We start from the raw sequence: 22813 nt of genomic DNA on the forward strand, positions 1-22813 counted from the left end.
TTCTGAAAATATTGTTTTAGATACAGATGACTTTTTTTTTTTTTAAACCCTTATCTTCTGTCTTGGAGCCAAAACACAGTATTGGCTCCAAGGCAGAAGAGTGGTAAGGGTAGGCAATGGGGGTCAAGTGACTTGCCCAGGGTCACACAGCTGGGAAGTATCTGAGACCAGATTTGAACCTAGGACCTCCCGTCTCTAGGCCTGGCTCTCAATCCACTGAGCTACCCAGCTGCCCCCACAGATAACTTTTGAGAGGGGGAAATCAAAACCAATTGTGTTTATCTTCACTATATTACAGACACATTTGTGATAATTTTAGTGGCATATTCATATTGAAAATAAAGTGACTGGCTAGCTTTAGTGTCCTCATCAGCCAGGAACTCTTCCTCTCTTAATGACACATATTTTAATATTTAGATGGATCTGTGGTCTCTTGGATGTAGATTTTTTTTTTTTTAGGAGTACAGATCATAGTTCATCTAACCTTCTTGCAACTTACTATTTCAATATTTACATAATTTCTTTTTTTAAATTTTAAATTTTTTTATTTTTTTTAAACCCTTAACTTCTGTGTATTGGCTCCTAGGTGGAAGAGTGGTAAGGGTGGGCAATGGGGGTCAAGTGACTTGCCCAGGGTCACACAGCTGGGAAGTATTTGAGGCTGGATTTAAACCTAGGACCTTCTGGTCTCTAGGCCTGACTCAAACCACTGAGCTACCCAGCTGCCCCCTTTACATTTAATTTCAACGACTAAAAAAAAGTTTATTTTTTGTAATTACATAGAATCCTGATATGAAATTCTTTGAACAGATAGCACTTTTTGAAACTTTAATTGATGGTGGGTGGGTTGTACCAATATAGTAAAAATGACTTTACTACTACCTAAGTTTACTTATTCAGTGCCATATCAAATTTTCATAATAGTAACACTAAAATACAGAGCATTAAAAGGTCAAGAATCTCAAGGATAATAATGAAAAAGGATGGGAGGCAGAAGATTTATCAATACTAAATTGTCAGACTGCTGCGAAAACTAGTCAATAGTCTGGAAGAATTTAGATTTAGTTAGTCTAGCAACTTACACCATATTACTAAGATAAGGTCCAAATGGATATCTGACTTAGATATAAAAAGTCCTATCACAAAAAAATTAGAGCAGCAAGAAAAAAATTATTTTTTCAAATTATGGAGTTCATGACTAAACAAAAGTGATGGAAAGGATGAGAGAAAATATGGACAGTTTTGACTCTCTAAAATTTAAGAAGTTTTTGCACAAATCTAATGTAGTTAAAATTAGAAAAGAAGTAAGTGGGAAATAGATTTTGTAACAAAGATAAACGTGATAAAGGTTATGGATGCAAGATATTTAAGGAATGGACTTAAACTTAGTAGATTCAGCTATCATTCCTCGTATATAAATGGTCAAAAGATGTGAACAGGCAGTTTTTGAAGAAAGAAATCATATGAAAAAATGTTCTAAGTAATTATTTAATAAATACATGTATAACCCAGTTCAAATTGCTTACCATCTCTAATAGTGGAGAAGGAAAGGAGAGAGGGAGACAATTTAGATCTTAAAATTTCAGAAAACATGTTGAAAATTGTTATTACATGTAATTGGGAAAATAAAGTATCTTTGAATTAAAAAAAAAGCATACCCCCCAAAAAACCCCACCCCTGATTATGAAATAAATACAAATTGAAATTACTTTGTGGTTCCATTTCATGCCTGCCAGACTGGCAAATGTGGTAAAAGAGGAAAAGGAGACTGGGAAAGTAGACTAGTACACTGTTGGTGAAGTGGTAGAGTTGTGAAATGATGGAAAGCAATTTGGAACTATGCCCAGATAGTTGCTTTGACTCACTAATACCACTACTGGACTTGTACCCACAAAAAGAATAAAAGAGACAAAGGATTTACATGTACAGAACTGACACAGTTCAAGCACTACCTCTTAGAAGGGATCTTTCCAGGTCCCTTCCCACTTGAACATAAACTGTGTCTTAAAGGAAGCCCAGAGTCTAAGGTTAAGGAAGGAAACTCAAGCATAGTAAACAGCTGCTGTAAATGCACAGAAGCTCAAGGTATGGGTATGTATGAGAGTGAACCATGGTAAATGGAAGGGAGTAAAGTATTAAGATTGCAAAGATAGCAAAGGGACAGGTTGTGAGAAGCTTTTAAATGCCGTAGTGGCTTATATTTGATTGTAGAGGGAAGCGGTGGAGTTTATCAAATAGAGGGAAGGATATCATCAGACTTTTGCTTTAGGAAAATTACTTTGGTAGTTGTATGAGAAATTTGGTAGTCCAGAGGATAGGAGATTGGGAGCCTGAAGTAGAATGAAGAATATATAGTGGAGAAAAGGGGTTGGGTGCTGGAGAAATAGAGACATGATCATATTTTGCAAATTATTGGGTATATGGAGTGAGTTCATATGTACTCAGGACTGTCAGTCAACAATTATTTATTAATAATAGCTAGCATTTATACAGCACATTAAGATGTGTTGCAATATTTGATCTCTACAAAACCCCTAAAAAGTAGGTCTCCTTTTTACAGATGAGGAAACTAAGGGGCAGAGAGTGGTTAAGTGATTTGTCTAGAGTTACACAGAACTAATAAATATCTGAGGCAGGATTCAAACTCGGGTCTTTCTGACTTTAAGACTAACATTCTGTGCACTGCACTGTCTTATAACTGTTAACTATGTTGGAGGCACTCCCTGTGCTTTTTTGCAGGGGATATAAATATAAAAATAATGATAGGTTCTGTTCTCAATGAGCTTACATTCAGATGAGGAGGGGTACCAATACATAGGAAGTGACTAACTGATGGCCAGAGAGAAAGAAGTACTGAGCAGAGTGACATAGTCCATTCAGGAACAATGGTTGTGTTGATTTTATTCTGATTCATGGTTCCAGAACTGAAAGGCAGGGGTGGGAAGAATGGATAGGGCACATCACACATTGGTAATGAGGTTTTGCAGTGGGGAACAGAACGAAATAAAACAAAGTAGTCTACCAGAAACTTGATTGCATGAAACTAAAAGGAAAAGATATTGTTGAGACTGGGATCGACAAGAGAGAGCAAGAGATGTTTCAGTTCTCTACCTTGACCATTGAGTGAGGAAGCTGGCAATGAATAACCTGTAATGGAAAGGATATCCAGTGATAAAAATGTATTAAACAGGGCATCATGTTTCAGTGAATGCCAGAAGATAGAAGGAGCAAGAGATGAAATTTGTTAGTTATGGAGAAGGCTTTCCAAATGACATGGTGTTGAGATATTATATGAGGGAGAATTAAAGTGTATGGGAATTAGGGAGTGGATAGTTAGATTTAGAGAGGAGAATTTGTTCTATTTTTTAACCACTTGGGAATTTAGCTTCACAGAGATGGGGCAAGTATGAGGGAGTGAAAGTATTCCCAATGGTAAATGAGTTTAGACAAAAGAATTGCATTCCTGTGATGAAAGCAGGTGATTAGAAAATTTAAAAATGGACTACACAGATTTCAGAGCTCCCCTTAATTGACATGTTGCTATGTCCTAGGAAATGCCTGAAACACTGCTTTATTGTATAAGTAGGAGGAATTAGTATTCCCAGCTAGAAGGTATCTGTGTCCAATTCTGGCTAATCTGATGGTCAGTTGTGGTCCTTGAGGTAGCTTAGAATCCTGTGGAAGAGACAAGAGATGATGTGTCCCAGCTTTCTTCTTCTATTTATTTATTAAAAATGTGGTTTTTTTTTTCAGATTACATGTTGGTACAATTTTCCTTAATAGTTTTCTGACATTTTTCAATTCTCCCTTCCTTATAACCCCTTCCAAGATGGCAGGTAATATGTTATTGGTTGTACATGTGTCATTAAACAGTACACGTTTCTGCTTTTATCATGTTATGAAAAAAGACACATTGTTAATTGTTAATTATACCAGAGAAAAATTCATGGAGGAAATAGTGTCAAGAGTGGCATGCAGTTCCTTCTATAGCAGTGGATAGCTTTTTTTTGGCATGAGTCCCGTGGAGTTTTCCTGGATCCTTGCATTGCTAATAATAGTTGTCATTCATAGTTGATCATTGTGCTTTATTGCTGTTACTATGTACAGTGTTCTGGTTCTGCTCACTTCATAGAAATCTTTCCAGGTTTTGTTGTGATCTTGTTTGTCATTTTTTATGGTGCAATTAGTATTCCATTACAACCATATACCACAAAAAGAGTTGGTATAAATATTGTGATACAAGTAGGCCCCTTTCCCCCCTATCTTTGATCTCTTTGGGATACAAACCTAGTAGTGGTATAGATGGGTCAAACGATATGCACAGTTTGATGGCTCTTTGAGGATGGTTCTAAATTGCTCTCCAGATTGGCCATCTGTTGGTCTAGTTCTTCTTGCACCAGCTATATGCAGAACCTAGTCATGTTTAATTTTTAGCATTTATGATAAATGAAAAACTTGGCATAGTTTTTGCTAAGACTGGTCATAAACTCCTGTCCTAGCCCTTCATTCCTACTGAACCTGTTCTTTGCCCTCAAAAAATATAAGCTCAACGTATGTTGGTCTTTTAAAAATTGTTTGTGGGGGCAGCTGTGGATTGAGAGCCAGGTGGAGACATGGGAGGTCTTGGGTTCAAATTTGGCCTTAGACACTTTCTAGCTGGGCAAGTCCCTTGATCCCCCATTGCCTAACCTTTACCATTCTGCCTTAGAACCAATACACAGTATTGATTCTAAGATGGAAGGTATGGGTTTAAAAAAAATTTTGTTTGTGGTTGTATACTCAACATCTAACATAATGCTAAACATAGTAATATAGTTTGCATATTCTCAACACTTAATAAATACTTATTCATTTGATCATGACTTTATTCTCCTTTTCCTTTACTCTGACTTTACTTTTCTCCAGAGAATATTATAAACACTTCATAAATGGTTCTTTCCACGTGTTTAAATGTCCATTTTGCCTACTGGATTTCTTTATCTAGATATCCTATCAGCACCACAAACTTATCACTGTCCAAAAATGAGCTCAGCATCTTACCTTTCTCCCAGCTTCACTGTTTTTCTTGATGGTCCTATCATTTTTGTCTAGGCTCAGAGAAACCATTCTTCTCTTGCTCCTCTGTCTTCTAGACCTTTTCCCCAAATTATATTAATTTACTTAACTCTTAAAAGCTATCTCCTTTCTACTTTACTCTGCTACCACTCTATAACAAAGGACTCCCATCTAAGTGAATAATAAACATAAATAAGAAAATATTATACATAAGTGAATAATAAACAATCTCCAGTATCTCTTATCTAGCACACTTCAGACAAAATTATCCTTCTAATGCAAAGTTCTGTTCATTTCTGTGTGTTTTTCTTGTTCAAAAGCCTTAAATGAATCCTCTGCCTATGGAATACAGTACAAACTGAAATAATTTCATACATTTTCATTGTATTCTCACAACAAATTCTTCAAGAAGGAAATGATTACTTAAATTAGAATAGTTCACGTTATTCCATTCCTGCTATTAGAACAACGGTGGGCAGCCTTTTTGGCGGTGAGAGCCATAAACACCTGCGAAAGGAGGAGGATGGAGGCGGAAGGCGCTGGAATATGGGGCAGGGGCTGAAGGGCCCCCTGGGGCACATCCTGGGGCTCTGCCCCAACTGGCTGGTCGGGAGGTGGAGCCAGATATGGCTCAAGAGCCATACCTACGTTGCTGATCCCTGCATTAGAGTAATCATTAAATAGCCATAATTAGATCAGATGCCCATTGACTTCTCATACCAACATCTGTATTCAAATAAGTTCAAAAATTGCTCCACGAACCAGAGTTAAAGTAAAATGTGTTAGGATAGAATTGAAATTCTGTCTTGGAAATTATGTTTTTATCATCACAAGTGATAGCTGATAGACATGGAAAGCAAATAAAAAGTTTTTGTTCTGAATGCTACTTTTTACCTAAATGAAATCATAAGATTATAGATTTAGCCTTGGAAGAGACGTGAAATATCATAAGTCTCTTCGATTCATAATCTCAAGCAGAGAATATATCTCTTTCCTTGATCCACCTCAGGTCCCTACATTTCTATTACTTCCAAATTTAGATCTCTTTCCCACTGTGACATATGCTGGGTCATCCAGACCCAACACATTAATGTAAAGTGGCTCTACAGAAGGAATATGGATAGAATATGAGGTCATTAAGTATTCTGTTAACTCATATAGCTATAAAATGTTCATGCTTCTTCTTTTTTTGACATTACACAGGGAAAGAAACTTATTTCTAGAGAAGTTGGGACTTTCAAATGGCTTGAAATGAAAGAGTGCACATTTTAAGAAGGCATGGATCAAACTGCTGATACTTAAAATTTGAGCATTTCTATCTTTTAATCTTGGGGCTTTTGAAGAACATAAAAAGTGAAGCCTCGTTTTTAAGAGCTAACCCCCCTTTCCTCCCCTGCCCAAAGCCTTTTGAATTCCTTCATCTAAATCTTAACTTTTCATTCTTTTTTTTTTTTTTAAATGTTGACTTTGGATGATTGGTTGCATTTGCTTGAATAATAGTTTTTGTCTGGTTACAATATCATTGTAAGAGGGATAATAATAACTATAGTGCTTTTAATAGACTTGTTAAAGGACCAAGCGAAATAGTGTCTATAAAATATTTTGCAAACCTTATATCCATAAACATCAGTTATTTTTATTACTAACTCTTCTCACCTCCCGTTTTTTCTTTGGTTAGAAAAGTTCCTTGCATTAATGCTTTATAGCCACCAGGTGACACTATTGCTTTACTAAAACAGCGTGTGCTAATTATACTTTCAATTGAGATGCTGCAATAATCCATTCCTTTAATCATAAAAATGTCAGCCATTTGCCATTGCAGTCTTAGATTTTTAAAAAAATGGGCATGCTCAATATTTTAGTTTGAGAAGAAATCTGCCAGCTTTCCTTTGCAGTGTCTAAAGCTACTGCAAATAGCCCATACATTAATAGGCTCCATTAAAGGGATAGCACTGTCCTTAGCTCACCCTATTGTGTCATCCTGTTGCACCACATAGAATATGCAGGATCACAAGGTGTTTTTGAATGCCTGCAGCAAATAGTGAAGAAGGTGAGTTAAGGTGATAGCAGTATTTTCTTTTTGGTTGGATTTCTTTTCTTCCATTTCAATTTGAGACCTATTGATATAGAATCATAAGCTTTTTTAGTGCTGACTTGTTCATCAGATAAAAACATAAAATTTGTAAACAAGATCACCCTAGAATCCAACTGCTATTGTGTCTCTATGTTCAAAATGGCACGTCAAGTTTTTAACCTCAATATTCTCTCCATCCCATCTGAGCCAGTCTGTCATTTATCTGGTTTTGCCACCAATGAAAACTTGTGCTAAAACTTTAAAGCATTATTGCAGAAAGGAAAGACTAGAGCTATATTAAGTGTCCAGAGTATTTGGGTTTGAATTTAACTCAGCAACTTATTGCCTCGGACAGTCAATCTGTGAACTTTTATTAAGCCCCTACTATGTGTCAGGAACTCTGTGCGAACATATAGACAAAAAGCAAAATAATGTGCTCTCAAAGGTAGATGCATGCACATGTTTAGATACAGACAAGGTGACCTTGGAGAGAAAACTAGAGCTAGTTCATAGGAAATGGTGCTTAAGATAAGACCTAAAGAAAATCAAGGATTCCTGGAGATAAAAAGTGAGGAGGGAGTTTAGTGCATTTCATGCAAAGAGTACAGCCAAGGCAAAGACAGAGAGAAAAGAGATCATAAATCTTGTAGCCTGGTTCTTTCATTGTATAGAGCAGTGGTTCCCAAACTTTTTTAGCCTACCGCCCCCTTTCCAGAAAAAATATTACTTAGCCCCCTGGAAATTAATTTTTAAAAATTTTAATAGCAATTAATAGGAAAGATAAATGCACCTGTGGCTATCACCGTCCCCCTGGATCGCTGCAGCGCCCCCCAGGGGGTGGTGGCGCCCAATTTGGGAATCACTGGTGTAGAGAAAGAAACCGAGATCTACTCAGAGGTAAAGTGACATGTCCCAAATCGTCAAGCAGGATTCCTGACTCAAGTTATCATGCTCAAGTTAAATATATGTTTTAGTTCTCCACCAATTACAAATCATCTTTATAAAGCTCTTCCATAGATAAATATTTGTTTCCTTTGTATCCTAAATTCATGAGTTACATAATGGATATTCAGTAAATGCTTATTGATCATGTTCTTGAGTTGTCCTAACCATTCATTGATTCTGTCTTTTGTCAAAGACTTTTTCTGCATCTATTGAGATAATCATATGATTTCTGCTAGGTTGGTTATTAATATGGTTAATTATGTAGATGGTTTCCTAATGTAAAACCAGTCTTGCATTCCTGGTATAAATCCCACTTGATCATAGTGAATAATCCTTGTGATGACTTGCTGTAGTCTCTTTGCTAATATTTTATTTAAGACTTTTGCATCTGTGTTCATTAAGGAGATTGGTCTGTAGTTTTCTTTGTTTTTGGTCTTCCTGGTTTGGGAATCAGTACCATATTTGTGTCATAAAATGAATTTGGTAAGACTTGTTTTTTGCTTATTTTGTCAAATAGTTTGTATAGTATTGAAATTAGTTGTCCTTTAAATGTTTGATAGAATTCACTTGCAAATCCATCTGGCTCTGGGAATTTTTTCTTGGAGTTCCTTGATGGCTTGTTCTTTTTCTGAGATGGGATTATTTAAGTATTCTATTTCCTTGATGGCTTGTTCTTTTTCTGAGATGGGGTTATTTAAGTATTCTATTTCCTCTTTTGTTTATCTAGGCATTTTGTATTTTTGTAAATATCAATTTCACCTAGATTATCATATTTATTGCCATATTGCCATATCAATTGCATTGATTCTATCTTGCTACCTATATGACATTTTATAGTTTTTCCTTATTTTTAGTTTTTTCTTTTCTTTGAAAAAGTTACTGGTTTGCCCTTCTTACAAGATGCTGGATTTTTAAAAGTCATAAATATGGTTTCAGTAGATTTGTGTTTCCTAAATTTATAGTTAAAATGTTAGGTAATTCTCTTTGGGTGTTTCTATTCTGAATTACCAAAGTAGTTTTATGTGCATTAGGCTTTTTGCAATTGAATGCAATTTCAAAATTACATTTAAAAACAGAATATGGTTAATCTCATAACAGATTGTATCTACTTCCATGGCTCATGGTGACAGACAGGAATGTACTATTAGGAGGGAGGGTTTAAAAATCTAAAGAGAAAAAACAAGTCTCTTATGCTTTGATAAAGTCTCAATATATGATATTGTAAAAGTTGGATAGGCATAGTAGAAAGTTTTTATTGCCCTACCACATACATTCTTTTAAATTTGAGATTCACTTTCATTTCCGAGTTTAAATATTCTCTGTGGTATGAGATTGATAATGAAGGACAAATTTGTAGACCATTTAATGTATGTCCTTAATATAAAATACTCTTGATAACACATTTGCACTATTTTGATCAGTTTCCTATCTCATCTCCCTCTATTCCACTCTATTCTCCACTGTTTCCTAAATCCTGAATCTGACCATGTGAGCCTTCTATTTGGTAACTTCTAGGATGAAATATAAAATTTTCAGTTTCGTGTTTAACATCCTTTAGACCCAGGGGTCAGCAACGTATGGATCTCGAGCCATATCTGGCTCTTTTGAGGGCCAGATATGGCTCTTTCTGCAGGAGCCATAAAGTCAATTTTTTTCAGGCACTGTTACAGGAGCGTGCACTGTGAGCACTGTATGGCTCTCACGAAATTACATTTTAAAAAATGTGGAGTTTATGGCTCTCAAGGCCAAAAAGGTTGCCAACCCCTGCTTTAGACCATTTCTAGTTTTCTTAGGTTTACTTTTGTTTGCATATCCTGTGGACCAATGCAATTATCTCTTAATTCTAATGCCCTCCTTCAGTTGATTGTCTCCAATTTGTATATATCGTATTCATATGTAATTTTTTGCATGTGGCTTTCCCATTAAAGTGTGTGCTTCTTGAGAATAGGGGCTATTTTTTTTTTGTCTTTCTTTTTATCCCCTATGCTTAGGATACTACCTAGTACATAATATATGCTTAATAAATGCTTATTGATTTAACTTGGTGAGGTTTTACCAATTAGGATTTGGGCTGTAAAACCATTTATGTTGTTTGGCCCAGCAATACCATGGCTAAGTCTGTGTCTCAGAGATTTTTTTAAAAATAGAAAAACGACCTATATTTACAAAAAAAATATTTGTAGCAGCTCTTTTTGTGGTAGTAAAGAATTGAAAAATGAAGGGATACCCATCAATTGAGGAATGGCTAAATAAGTTGTGCTATGATTGTAATGGAATACTGTTGTGCTAAACAAAATGATAAACAGATAAATGATTTCAGAAAAACCTAGAAAGACTTATATGAACTCAATGCAGAGTGAAGTGAAAAGAACCAGGAGAACATTGTGCACAGTAACAGCAACATTGTATGGTAAACAACTGGATTACTTAGCTGTTCTTAACAATACAGTGATCTAAGACAGTCCCAAAGGACACATGATGAACAGTGGTATTTGACTAGAGAAAGATCTGATGGAATATGAATCTAAGCCAATGCAAAAAAAAGAACTAATATGAAAAAATGTTTTATATGATTGCACATATAAAATCTATGTCAGATTGCTTACCATCTGAGTGAGGGGAAAGGGAGGAAAGAAGGGAGAGAATTGCAAGTCAATTTGAAAAATAATGTTATAAATTATTTTTACAAGTAATTGGGAGGAAGCCAAAATAAAAAATTTAAATAAAGTAATAGAGAAAAAACCCTTAAAAACACAATTGACTTAATGGAAAAAGAGACACAACTATTCATTGAAGAAAAGAATTAAAAAAAAAAAATTGGAGGCAGCTAGGGGCCTCAAAGGATAGAGCCAAGGCCTGGAGACCTGGGTTCAAATATGGCCTCATACTTCCTGTATGTGACCCTGGGCAAGTCACTGAGCCCCAATTGCCTAACCTTTACTTCTTTTCTATCTTAAAATTGATACTTAGCATTGATTCTGAGAAAAAAAAGTAAGCATTTTTTTGGTTTTTATTGTTGTTGTTTTTAAAAGCATAATTGGCCAAATGGGGAAAAAAGATACAAAAACTCACAGGAGAAAATAAGTTCTTAAAAATTATAGAATCAGGGAATGAAATCTAATGAATCCATGAGACATCAAGAAATAAAAATAGAAGAAAATGTGAAATGTCTCATTGGAAAAATAAGTGACCTGGAAGATAAATTGAGGAGAGATAATTTAAGAATTACTAGATTGCCTGAAAGCCATGATTTTTAAAAGAGTCTAGTTATAATTTTAAGAATTATAAGTGGGGGCAGCTGGCTGGCCCTGTAGATTGAGAATTAGACCTAAAGACTGGAGGTCCTGTATTCAAATGTGGCCTCAGATATTTCCTAGCTGCATGACCTTGGGCAAGTCACTTAACCCACCCCCCCCACCCCCCTTGCCTAGCCCTTACTACTCTTCTGCCTTGGAACCAATGCACAGTATTGATTCCAAGACAGAAGGTAAAGTTTAAAAAAAAAATTATACAGGGAAACTTGCTTGATGTCTAAGATGCAGGAGGTAAAATAGAAATTGAAAAGAATCCATCAATCACTTCCTGAAAGAAATACCAATATGAAAACTCAGGAATATTATAGTCAAATTCCAGAACTTCCAGGACAAGGAGAATATATTATAAGTAGCTAGAAAGAAATAATTTAAGTATCATGGGGCCACGGGCAGCATCATACAAGATTCTATAGCAGCGTCCATGTTGAAGGAGTGGAGGGCTTGGAATATGATATTCTAGAAGACAAAAAAACCCCCAAAACCTTAGGATTACAATCAACCCAAGAAAACTGAATATAATCCTTCAGAGGGTGGGAAGGAAAAATGAATATTTAATGAAAATAGAGCATTTCCAAGCATTCCTGATGGGAAAAAAACAAAGCAGACAAAAAATTTGACTTTCAAGACAAAGGTTCAAGAGAAGAATAAAATAGTAAGTGTGAAATAATAATCATAAGGTATATAAGTTAAAGTGCTTGCATTCCTATATTGAAAAATAATACATGTAACTTAACTTTATCATTATTAGGACAGTTAAAAGACAGATGGTGTGGATGTGTGAGTTCATTATGAGAGCATTCCGAACCTCCAAAAAAATAAATAAATGAAGGGGTGAGAGGAATTTTGGGAGAAGGGGGAAGAGAGAAGTAAAATGGGAAAATTATCACAAGGAAGAACTTTTACAGTGGAGGGGAAAATGTGAGGATGGGCAATGCTTGAATTTCACTTGTAAGAATTGTTTCTAAAAGGGAAGCATAGCTATAGTCACTCACTTATTGTATATAGAAGTGTAAGTTACCCATAAGGGAAATAAGAGGGGAAAAGGATAAGAGAAAGGAGGGAGGGGATGATAAAGGAGAGGGCAGATTAAGGGAGGCAGTGTTAGAAGCAAAATAGATTTTTGAGGAGGGAGAAGATAAAGAGAAGGGAAATACATAATAATTATAAATGTGAATGGGATGAACTCACTCCACAAAGCAGAAAGAAAAATGGATCTGAAAGCAGAATCCAACAATACATCGTTTATTTTTTTTTAAACCCTTAACTTCTGTGTATTGGCTCATAGGTGGAAGAGTGGTAAGGGTGGGCAATGGGGGTCAAGTGACTTGCCCAGGGTCACACAGCTGGGAAGTGTCTGAGGCCAGATTTGAACCTAGGACCTACAGTCTCTAGGCCTGACTCTCAATCCACTGACCTACCCAGCTGCCCCCTGGCATATATACATCATTTATAAGAGAAACACAAAGTTAAAATATAGGCCTAGGGCAGAACTTAGTATGATTCAGATGAAGTAAAAAGGGTAGGGGTAACAAGCATTATTTAAGACAAAGTAAAGGCAAAAAAAATGTAATATGATTAAAAGTCAGAGAAATTACATTTTGTTAAAAGATATCGTAGACAATGAAGGAATATAAAATTTTTTCCAAGTTTCTCTGGTAAAGCCCCATTTCTCAAATATATGGAGGATTGAGTCAAATTCATAAAAATTCATAAAAATCCTTTCCCCAATTGATAAATGGTCAAAAGATATGACTAGGCAGTTTTTAGAAGAAATCAAAGCTAATATGGGGAAAAAATGCTCTAAACTGTTATTGATTGGAAAGATACAGATGAAAACAACCCTGAGGTATCACTTCACACCTATCAGATTGACTAATATGACAAGAAGAGGAAAATAATAAATCTTGGAGGAGATATAGGAAAATGCATTGTTGGAGTTGTGAACTAATCTAACCTTTTTGGAAAACAATTTGGAACTATGCCCAAAGCGTTCTAAAACTATTATCTACTTTTTTCACCCAGTACTCGTAGGTCTGTATCCCAAAGAGATTTTTTTTTTTTAAAGGATAAGGACCTATGTGAACAAAAATATTTGTAGCAACTCTTTTTGTAGTAACAAAGAATGTGAAATTATGGGAATGCTCATCATTTGGGGAATGACTGAATACATTGTGGCATATGATTGTGATGGAGTGCTTTTCTGTTAAAAGAAATGAAGGGAGTAGCTTCAGAAAAACCTAGTAAGACCTATATGGACTGATGTAAAGTGAAGTAAAAACTGAAAGATCATTTCACATAGTAAGAGCAGTTCCAAAGTATACATGATGAAAAAATGCTATCCATTTCCAGAAAGAGAACTGATGAACTTACTTCAAATTGAAATAAATTTTCTAATTTTATTTTTCTTACCTCCTCACCCCCTCACCCTCTTTTTTTCAATTTGGCTAACATGAACTATGTTTTGCGTGATTTTACATGTATAATTGATATGTTGTTTGCCTTCTCGGTGGGTAGGAGGGAGAGAGAATTTGGAACTCAAAATCTAAAAAGAAAAGAATGCTAAAAATAAATACATAAATATGTTTTAAAGAAAAGATTTATGCAAGTGTAAAAAAGGAATTCTTTATTCCTTTTTTAATTTAATGGGGACCTGGAGATCCTCTCACTAGAGAGATGTGTAGGGATTAACCAGCCCACAGTGACAGGACGTAGGAATGGGGATCCCCCTGCTGGGCAAGCATTAGTTGGTGGGAACTGTCAGTTGATGGGTCTGGCAGTTTTGGGGAAAAGTTGGCTGCTGGGCGTGAGTTGGTGGTTGGGAGTTGGTTGCTGGTGGTGTGGGTTGGTGATTAGTTGGTGGTTGGCATTTAGTTGCTGGAATATAAAGGTGGGCCTGAGCTTACTGAGAGGGCTTTTGGCTTTAGCTTTTAGAACAGTGATGGCAAACCTATGACATGCATGTCGGTAATCATTTTCGATGACATGGGGTTGCATGCAGCTGCATACAGAGAAGTATGGAGCCGCATGCCAAGGATGAAACATTTGCTGTAGTGTAGTGTAGATACAGTAGATATAGTGCCCTATAGATGACAATTCTACCAATATTAATTTACCTGTTTTAGTTTATTAAATGCAGTTATATATTGCAATTATACATTTTTGTTATTTAAACTATAAATATTGCAAAATTATGGTTTTTTTTCCTCGAAGTGACACACCACCCGAGTTATGTTTGTTTTTTGGGCAAATTTTGACACACCCAGCTCAAAAGGTTGCCCATCACTGCTTTAGAGGGCTTTTTGCCTTTTGGATTTTTTGGCTTTTGGTTTGGTCTGTTAGGTTTTTTCCTTTCCTTAAACTTTTTGGAAGGTGGCTGGTCTTCGTTGACAGACCCAATTGGAGTTGGATTAAAAACTGATTGAGTTGGTTTTGTTTGGGCTGGGTTGATTTGGAACATTGTGGGGTGATCGTTATTATAGGTAGATATAGGCAATTTTAGATAGTAGTTATAGGCAACTATAGGACAATTAGTATAGACTAGGAAAATTTCTTTCTCTACCTCCTTCCTATATTTCCCTCCTTTACTATATTCTTTTACTACCTCTATTTTAATAAAACTAAATTAATTGTTAAAAGCTGCTAGAAGTTTTCTTTTCTCTGGCTTAAAGGGATAATATTAATTTACAATTCTACTATATTCTCACTAAAACTTAAATTATTAAAAGCTGCTGTCATATTTTGTCAAAACCTCTATTTAAACCTTACACAAGGTAAGTGGAGAATAATCTTAGAGGGGAAGCACTAACAGCCTGGGGGAGATCAGGAAAAGCCTCTCATAAAAGGTGGACTTTGAGCTGTGTCTTCAAGGAAGCTAGGGAAATGAAGAGATGGTGGTGAGATGGGAGAGCATTACTGGTATGAGAGACAGCCCCAGCACAAAGACACAGAGTTGGAAGATGGTGTACTGTGTGAGGAACAACAAATAGGCCAGTATTTGCTTGGTGGAGAGTAAACTGTAAAAAGATTGGAAGTTATGAGGGGGCCAAGTTATGAAGTAATTTTCATGACACAATTATTTTATCTTGGAGGTTATAGTGAACCAGTGGGATGGGTTGTAATGGAAAAAGTCAAGAAAATCAATTAGAAAGTTATCGCAATAATGAGATGAGAGGAGATATTGAAAAAAAATTGAATATTGTTAAAAAGTGAGAGAAGATGGAGAGCCTGTGCAAGGGTGATAGTAAATTGTGTGAAGAGAGAGAAGGGGATAGATACCAGAGGGTCTGTGAAGGTAAAAACAACAAGATTTGACAATAGATCAGATGTATGAGGTCCTTGTGAAGGAGAAGAGAAGTAGAGATTCTTGTAGTTGTGTTTTTTGGGGTTTTGTTTGTTTATTTGTTTGAGAAGGGAGGAGAGATAAAGGAGTGCAGGTGATTGGAGATGGTTGGATCAAGTGAGTTTTTTTAAGGACATGCAAAAATGGAAGTATTGTGCAGCAAAGAAGGAACCATTAGATAGGGAGAAAAGGCAGACTTAGATCATAGGGATGAAAACAACCCTGAGGTATCACCTCACACCTATTAGATTGGCTAATATGTGGGGACAGTCAGCTGGAGGTCACTGGAGGGAATGAGATCAAAAGCTCATTTGATGGGTTTTGCTTTTTGCAATTGACTTTAGTTTCCTCTTTTCATAAATGGTGATAGGGGCAGCTGGGTGGCTCAGTGGATTGAGAACCAGGCCTAGAGACAGGAGATTTGAAATATGACTTCAGACACTTCTTAGCTGTGGGACCTTGGGCAAGTCACTTAATCCAGCCCATACCACTCTTCTGCCCTAGAACCCATATACAGTATTGATTCTAAGATAGAAGGTAAAATTTTTTTTTGTTTGTTTGTTTTTATGGTGATAATACTATTTGTACTACCTACTTTACTGGGCTTTTATGAGGAAAGCTCTTTGTTAACTGTGAAGTGCTACATAAAGATAAGTTAAAATAGATTACTGAAAAGAAATAGGTATTACTTAGAAATAATATAATTATGGGTTTAACTAGCTTGCATACAGGAACCTCAGAAAAATAGGAGCACATGTTTCTTGTCTTTTTTTTTTTTTTGGTCCCATGTGCCTTTTGGCTACTCTTTATCTGGGGTGGCAATCATGAGATATAGAAAAGTATAAGGATTTCCATTTTCACCATGTTTCTTTCTTACTATTCTTCTAGTTTCTATCACTAGGAATATGATAGAGAATAGGAGATGTCATGGCTGTCAGTGTTACTGCTCCTTTTTTGCTACCTCTAAAGCATTTTTCCATAGTGGTTAGGTTTCCAGGTCACAAAAGACCCATTTAACCTCCATTTTAGTATAACTTCTAAGATTTAACAGACTATCTTTCTGAGCAATAGCCTGGCTGAGTTTAGAGAGGCTCATTACCAGAAGGCTTTTTGCTTGAAGATAAATTCTTTTACTGTGACAACTCATTGTGGGGGAGGGGACATGAACTGGCCTTTAATCTTTGGAAATTCCCTTATGTTTTTTTTGCAGTGATAGTGGCAGAAAAAGGAACAAATGACCTTATAAAGAATTACAGTTTTTAGACTATCTATAAACATTCACTTAGATGTTGGATAATATAAATATGAGAACCTTGTCCAGTGACATGATGAGTGGGTATTGTACTTGAGGAATTAAATCAAAATCTTGGCATTTTTTCCCCTATAAGTGAAACCATGAGACAAAAAGAAGGTATATTGAAATTTAAAAGAAAGTTCGTGTCTTCTTGGGTAATCCTATCAAAGAGTTCATGAAAACACCACAGATTTAGAATTGTAAATTATTATTATTATTATTATTATTATTATTATTTTAAAACCCTTACCTTCTGTCATTGAGTCAACACTGTGTATTGGTTCCAAGGCAGAAGAAAACAATAAGGGCCAGGCAATGGGGGTCAAGTGACTTGCCCAAGGTCACACAGCTGGGAAGTGTCTGAGGCCAGATTTGAACCTAAGACCTCCCGTCTCTAGGCCTGACTCTCAATCCACTGAGCTACCCAGCTGCCCCCTGCAAATTATTGTAGAGGTCACATAGCCCAACTTCTCATCTTATAGCTGAGTATACCAAGGCTGAGAAAGATTAATGAACTTGACTGAGGTACAGACTAATAGCAAATGTAGAGTCAGGATTTGAACCCAGGTCCACTTCACTCCAAAATCTAAGCTTCTTTCTTTTTTAAAAATGTTCATTGAAATATTTTGTTTTTTCAAATAGATTTCCTCTTGTATCCTTCCTCTTCCCTTTGCAGAGAACCATTCCTTATGATAAAGAACTCAACATTCCTTTTACTATACTATACTGCCTTTCAGGTGAGAGTTGATTTTGTTGTTCATCTATAGGCCACAAGAATCATTTAATGGGACATTGCATCAGCTTACTGCAGTACTTCTGAAAGGCATTTGCCAAAAGATTCAAGTAACCACAGCTTATATGTTAATTTATTAAACACCTGACTAGGAAATCCAAGAAAAAGTCACAGAGTGTCATTTTTCTTATCCAGTATAGGGAGATACAGAGTTCTGCAGGCACTGGGAACAGGGTCTAGGAAGGAATAACCATGTAGAGAGGATGATGTGCACCAGAACCAGAAGAACATAATGGTATAATTTTGTGTAGGATATAAGAATATATGCAAATTAGCAGCTCTGTTACCTGCTCTTCAGTTCTGGGTCACAGATTTAAGGCTGACAGAGACAGAGAAGAGACCTTTCCCTAGGGTGAGGAGTTGGTCATGAACAAGGAGCATGTTCAGAAGCAGGCAGTAGTTGTGTATTGCCAGAAGGGAAGTTGATCTCAATTCCAACTTCTAGTTCTAATCTAAAGCCTGAAGAGGAATTACTAGCACAGATATCCTAGACCAAAAAGAAGCCTGCAATTCTGTCATTCTGAACCAGCAAAGCTTTCCAGCTGGTTGAAAGTGACTGAAATTTAGCAGTAGTCTACTACAATTATGCATGTGACAAGCCCAGAGTCATGTTGTTTAAACCTAAACCCAGGTTAGGAACTTGCGAAGTTCAAACAGATGGGTAGAAATCAGACCACTTTAGGAGCACTGAAAGCTTTCAGGTCTCCCATTTTAAGCACCAGGAGTAATAAAACACTCAATACTTCCAAGAAAGCAGTAGCAGACCCAGCCTAGACATTTCTTCCACAAGTGGTTAGAGTCTGGCTGTATTATAAAATCTGCGGTCAGAAAGTAGGCTGGAGGAATAAGCAAGCAAAAAAAGAATCCCACCATTAAAAAGTGATGACAGGAATACTTATGATACAAACCTAGAAGAGAATGACTCTAAAATACCAATAATACTATTAATGACTACTATTTATAATGTTAAGAAATTTGCAAAGCACTTTACAAATATAATCTGTTTGTCCTAATGACAACAACCTGGAAGGTAGGGGCTATTATTATATCTATTTTATAGATGAAGACACTGAAGCAGGCATATTAAGTTTGTCACATCTAATAAGTGTCCAAGGCCATATTTGAACTCAGGTCTTCTTAAGTCTAGGTTCAGCATTGTCCACTGTACCTCCTAAGATGCCTCAAAGAAAAATGTAGCTTTGGTACAAGTTTAACTCAATTTCTTAAACGATGAGTTTTGAGTTTTAAAAGTTTTTATAAATTAAATGAGATTGCTAAAAGAAAAAAATGAAAAGTTTAAGCAATTTAAATTATAGTAAAGAGGGCAAAAGAATTCAGAAAATGCTTCATTTAGCAAAGTCTTAGAGTGGGAAATATAATATAAGAAGACTGGAAAGGTAGAGGAGGCTAGATTATGGAGGACTTTGAATGCCAAACAAAGCATTTTGTGTTTGATCCTGGAAGCAATAGAAAGCCACTGGAGTTTATAGAGTAGTAGGGGTTTGACATGGTCAGATCTGCATTGTAGAAAGATCATTTTATTTCTTTGGAAGATCTTTTTAGACTTGAGGCCCAGCAAGCTATTGCAATAATCTAAGCATGAGGTGAAGAGGGTTTATACCGAGTTGTCAGTAGGCTTTTATTCATCATGGGGTTATCAGGAGAGAGAACTAGAAAAACAGGTTGGTTAGCCATGTAGAACTGCTCCATTGATTATATATAATGCCCAGAGACCTAGAGGAAACTCCCGGAACATTGATTATACCCCCTGATGAGGAGGATTTACATGATGGCCTGGGTAAGAACTGTAAAAATTGAAGGGGAATATAGATGATCTAAGATTTTCATCAGTTGAAGGGAGTACCTACCTGGATGAGATTATAGATTCATCCATATAGCTAAAAACTAGAAATTACTTCCCTCTTATTTTAGCTACCACACTGAATTAATCTTTTGTGTTGAAAATGTATCCTGAATAGTCAGTTTACAAATAAACCACAGCACAATAAGCCCCAAAGCACTTGAGTACTAGAAGTATATGTAAACTACTGCTGACAGCTCTGAGGGTTATGATGATGAATAACTTAGTTGCTACCCTCTATGTCCTCCTATCTAAGAATAGAAGAACATGAATTTGTAGAGCACAACCATTGTAAATAGGAAATGGTCTTTACCTTAAAAAACCAAATTGCTTAGGACATTTTCTTTTTTTTTTTTCCTTAGATAACTTGAAGTCCTTTATATCTCATCTCTTGCCATTAAAAATCTTATTAAAACAGATTGGTTCACTTAGCTACTTTATATACTTTAACAAAGTATAGCAGAATGAAGATACTTAAATGTTTTACTGAAAAATTAGTTTGTCTTTTAAAGAATTTGTTTTTTGATGATACAAAGCATTATATAATTTAGGTGATTTCTGGACATTTGACTTATTACTGTTTACATTACTCTAGATTAAGTGATCACAGGTCATTGGAGATATTTTAAGGATGTAGAGTTAACTACTCTAGGTAAAAGTTAATGTTTATTTCAAGAACTATACTAATTTCTTTTTCAAATCTTTTTCCTCCCTCAATATTTTCTGTATGCTAGCAGTATATATTATTGTACACCTGAGTATTTTCTGTTTCTTGTTAATACTGTACATATGAAATAAGTTCAGTATTTCCAAGTGCGGATATACTTTCGAACAATGTAGATCTCAGTCTTTTTGTACCTTAGTCTAAACAGTCTTTATGGGTTTCTGAAAAATTAATCACCTAATTGCCAACCTTTTGTTTACAAGTCACTCAGAATTTGTCCCTGAGGAACATATGCATTCTACCACTGGTCCCAAACTCAAAGACTTTACAGTTTGGGTAGAATCTGCCAGAGCTTGTGTTTTGCCAGCATATCCTTTAGGAACCCTGGCTTGTCTTCTTCATATTATATGATAGGGCATCAAAGTAAGACTTTTGTAGAAGAACTAAATTAATAAGACTAGAAAAATACTTGGAGAGCTTGTTGATGCTATTGTTTTGAAGAACAGTCTAGAAAATCTTTCAATATAATTTGTGCAATTCTCTTATTGAATGACCTAAATCTTTCCCATGGCATTTAAAATACATTTCCTGTTGTCCAGAGAGCAGAATTTGTCCTAGTCCATATTAGGGGTATTATATACAGATGCTCACAAAAACATTTTGTCGAATGATGTCTAATTCTTTTATTATATTCTATTATCAGGAGCTCGCTATTTAATTCAATTTCACATACTATATTCAGTACCTTGAGTGAGCAAGAAACTGTACTAGTTGCTAGGGATACAAAGGCAATAGCAAAGGTGGAAAAGTATACTGTGACTACATTTACACAGGTAAGGAAATACAAGAAAATTTGAGGGAAAAGTGAAAGGAATCAGATAAGGCCTTTCTTAAGAGCTAAAGATTCTAAGATGCAGAGTGAAAGGTCACAAAGGCTGCATCTCCAATTTGGGGAAGAAGAAATAGGCAAGGAGAGGAGTAAAATAAGGTCAGTAAGGTAGGCAGTAGCCAAAGTATGAAGGAGATTAAATGAAATATTTGTGAAGCATTTAGCATAGTGCCTGACACAGACTATTCAGTTAATAAATGTTTATTCTCCCTTTAAATGTCAAGTAAAGGAGTTTGTGTTTTATACTAGAAGCAATAGGGAGCTCTTGAAGATTTTTGATCAAGAAAGTAACACTGAGGGACCTGTGCTTTTGGAAAATCATTTTTATACCTAAGTGGAGGATAAATTACAGAGGATGATGTTATAGGAATTTAGGTAAAAGTTGATGTGGATTTGAATTAGGGAAGTGAATGTAGAAAAGGGATTGACTTGACAAGACTTGGCAACTGATTGGCTACTTATATGGGGAGGGTGAAAGAAAAAGGAGGAAGAGACTTGGAAAGTTGTGAATCTGGAGATTAAGAGATGGTGGTATCCTTCACAGGGATGGGCAGGTTTGGAAATGGAAAGGTTGAGTTTGAGCTGAAAAAGGAATGAATATCTTAGTAGAATTATTCAGGCAATTGGTTATGTTGGACTTGAGTTCAAAAGAAGGATTAGGACTGAATATGTCTTTTTGAAAGTCATCCGTATAGAGAGGTAATTCAACTCATTGGAGCTCCTAAGAAACACAGAGACAAGCATGTAGAGAAATGCATGTTTTGGAGAACAACCACAATTATAGGTAGGAAACAGATGTTGGTCTTACAGAGGAGATGGGAATAGCTATACAGGTAGGAGGAGAACTAGGGAATAGCAGTGTTGGAAAAAACAAATCTAGAGAGGGATCATGCAAGATAAGAACCAGCCATTCTGTTTTCTAATTTAGAAATCATTGGTATCCTTAGAGAAAACAGTTTCAGCTGAATGGTGGAGTTGGAAACTACAAGTGTAGAGGCCATGAGTATAAACAATTTCCCCTGTAGTTTGGCTATGAAAGGGAAGATATAATATTTCAAAGACCAAACCATTGATTCATTTGTACAAACAGTTTTTAAGATTTTGATTTTTGCTTGGATTTTATGGTAATGGAATTTTAGTACTAAACATTAATGGAGCATTTACTCTTCATCCTTAGCCCTGGCAAACCCTAATTCTCTGCCCTTTCTGGCCCTGTGTGTTGAATGTTTGAAATGAAACACAAACAAAAATATATGTATTTCTATCAATATTTAATTTGTTTACAGACCTTTTGTTTTTTGTTTTTCAGTAGATGAATACATTGCCATTGCCAAGGAGAAGCATGGATACAATATGGAACAGGTAATAAATTTTTTTTTCTTGTTGTCATTAAGTGGAGTCCTGTAAAAAACTGCTGAAAAGGATTTTCTTTTGGTACTATAGGGTAGTTTTCCAATAGAAAATGCTTTTGTACTTACTGCCGTTGCTCATTAGGTCTCTCACTTTTTTTTTTTTTTTTAAACCACCCTGGTTCATAGATTCTGAAGGGGCATTTTCTATAAAATAGTGTAATAATTACATATTT

The 22813-nt window shown here is 35.8% G+C and overlaps 1 protein-coding gene across 1 annotated transcript in view; it reads left to right on the forward strand.

Annotated features, from left to right (window-relative positions):
• Positions 1-22813, forward strand: part of RCOR1 (REST corepressor 1) — a 130087-nt gene that overhangs the window by 87848 nt on the left and 19426 nt on the right. Inside the window, exon 7 of the mRNA XM_044664624.1 lies at positions 22538-22590. Within this exon, the coding sequence (XP_044520559.1) occupies positions 22538-22590 (53 nt within the window). The remainder of the gene's footprint in view (positions 1-22537; positions 22591-22813) is intronic.

The sequence above is a fragment of the Gracilinanus agilis genome, chromosome 2 (assembly GCF_016433145.1).
Source record: "Gracilinanus agilis isolate LMUSP501 chromosome 2, AgileGrace, whole genome shotgun sequence".
Classification (NCBI taxonomy): domain Eukaryota; kingdom Metazoa; phylum Chordata; class Mammalia; order Didelphimorphia; family Didelphidae; genus Gracilinanus; species Gracilinanus agilis.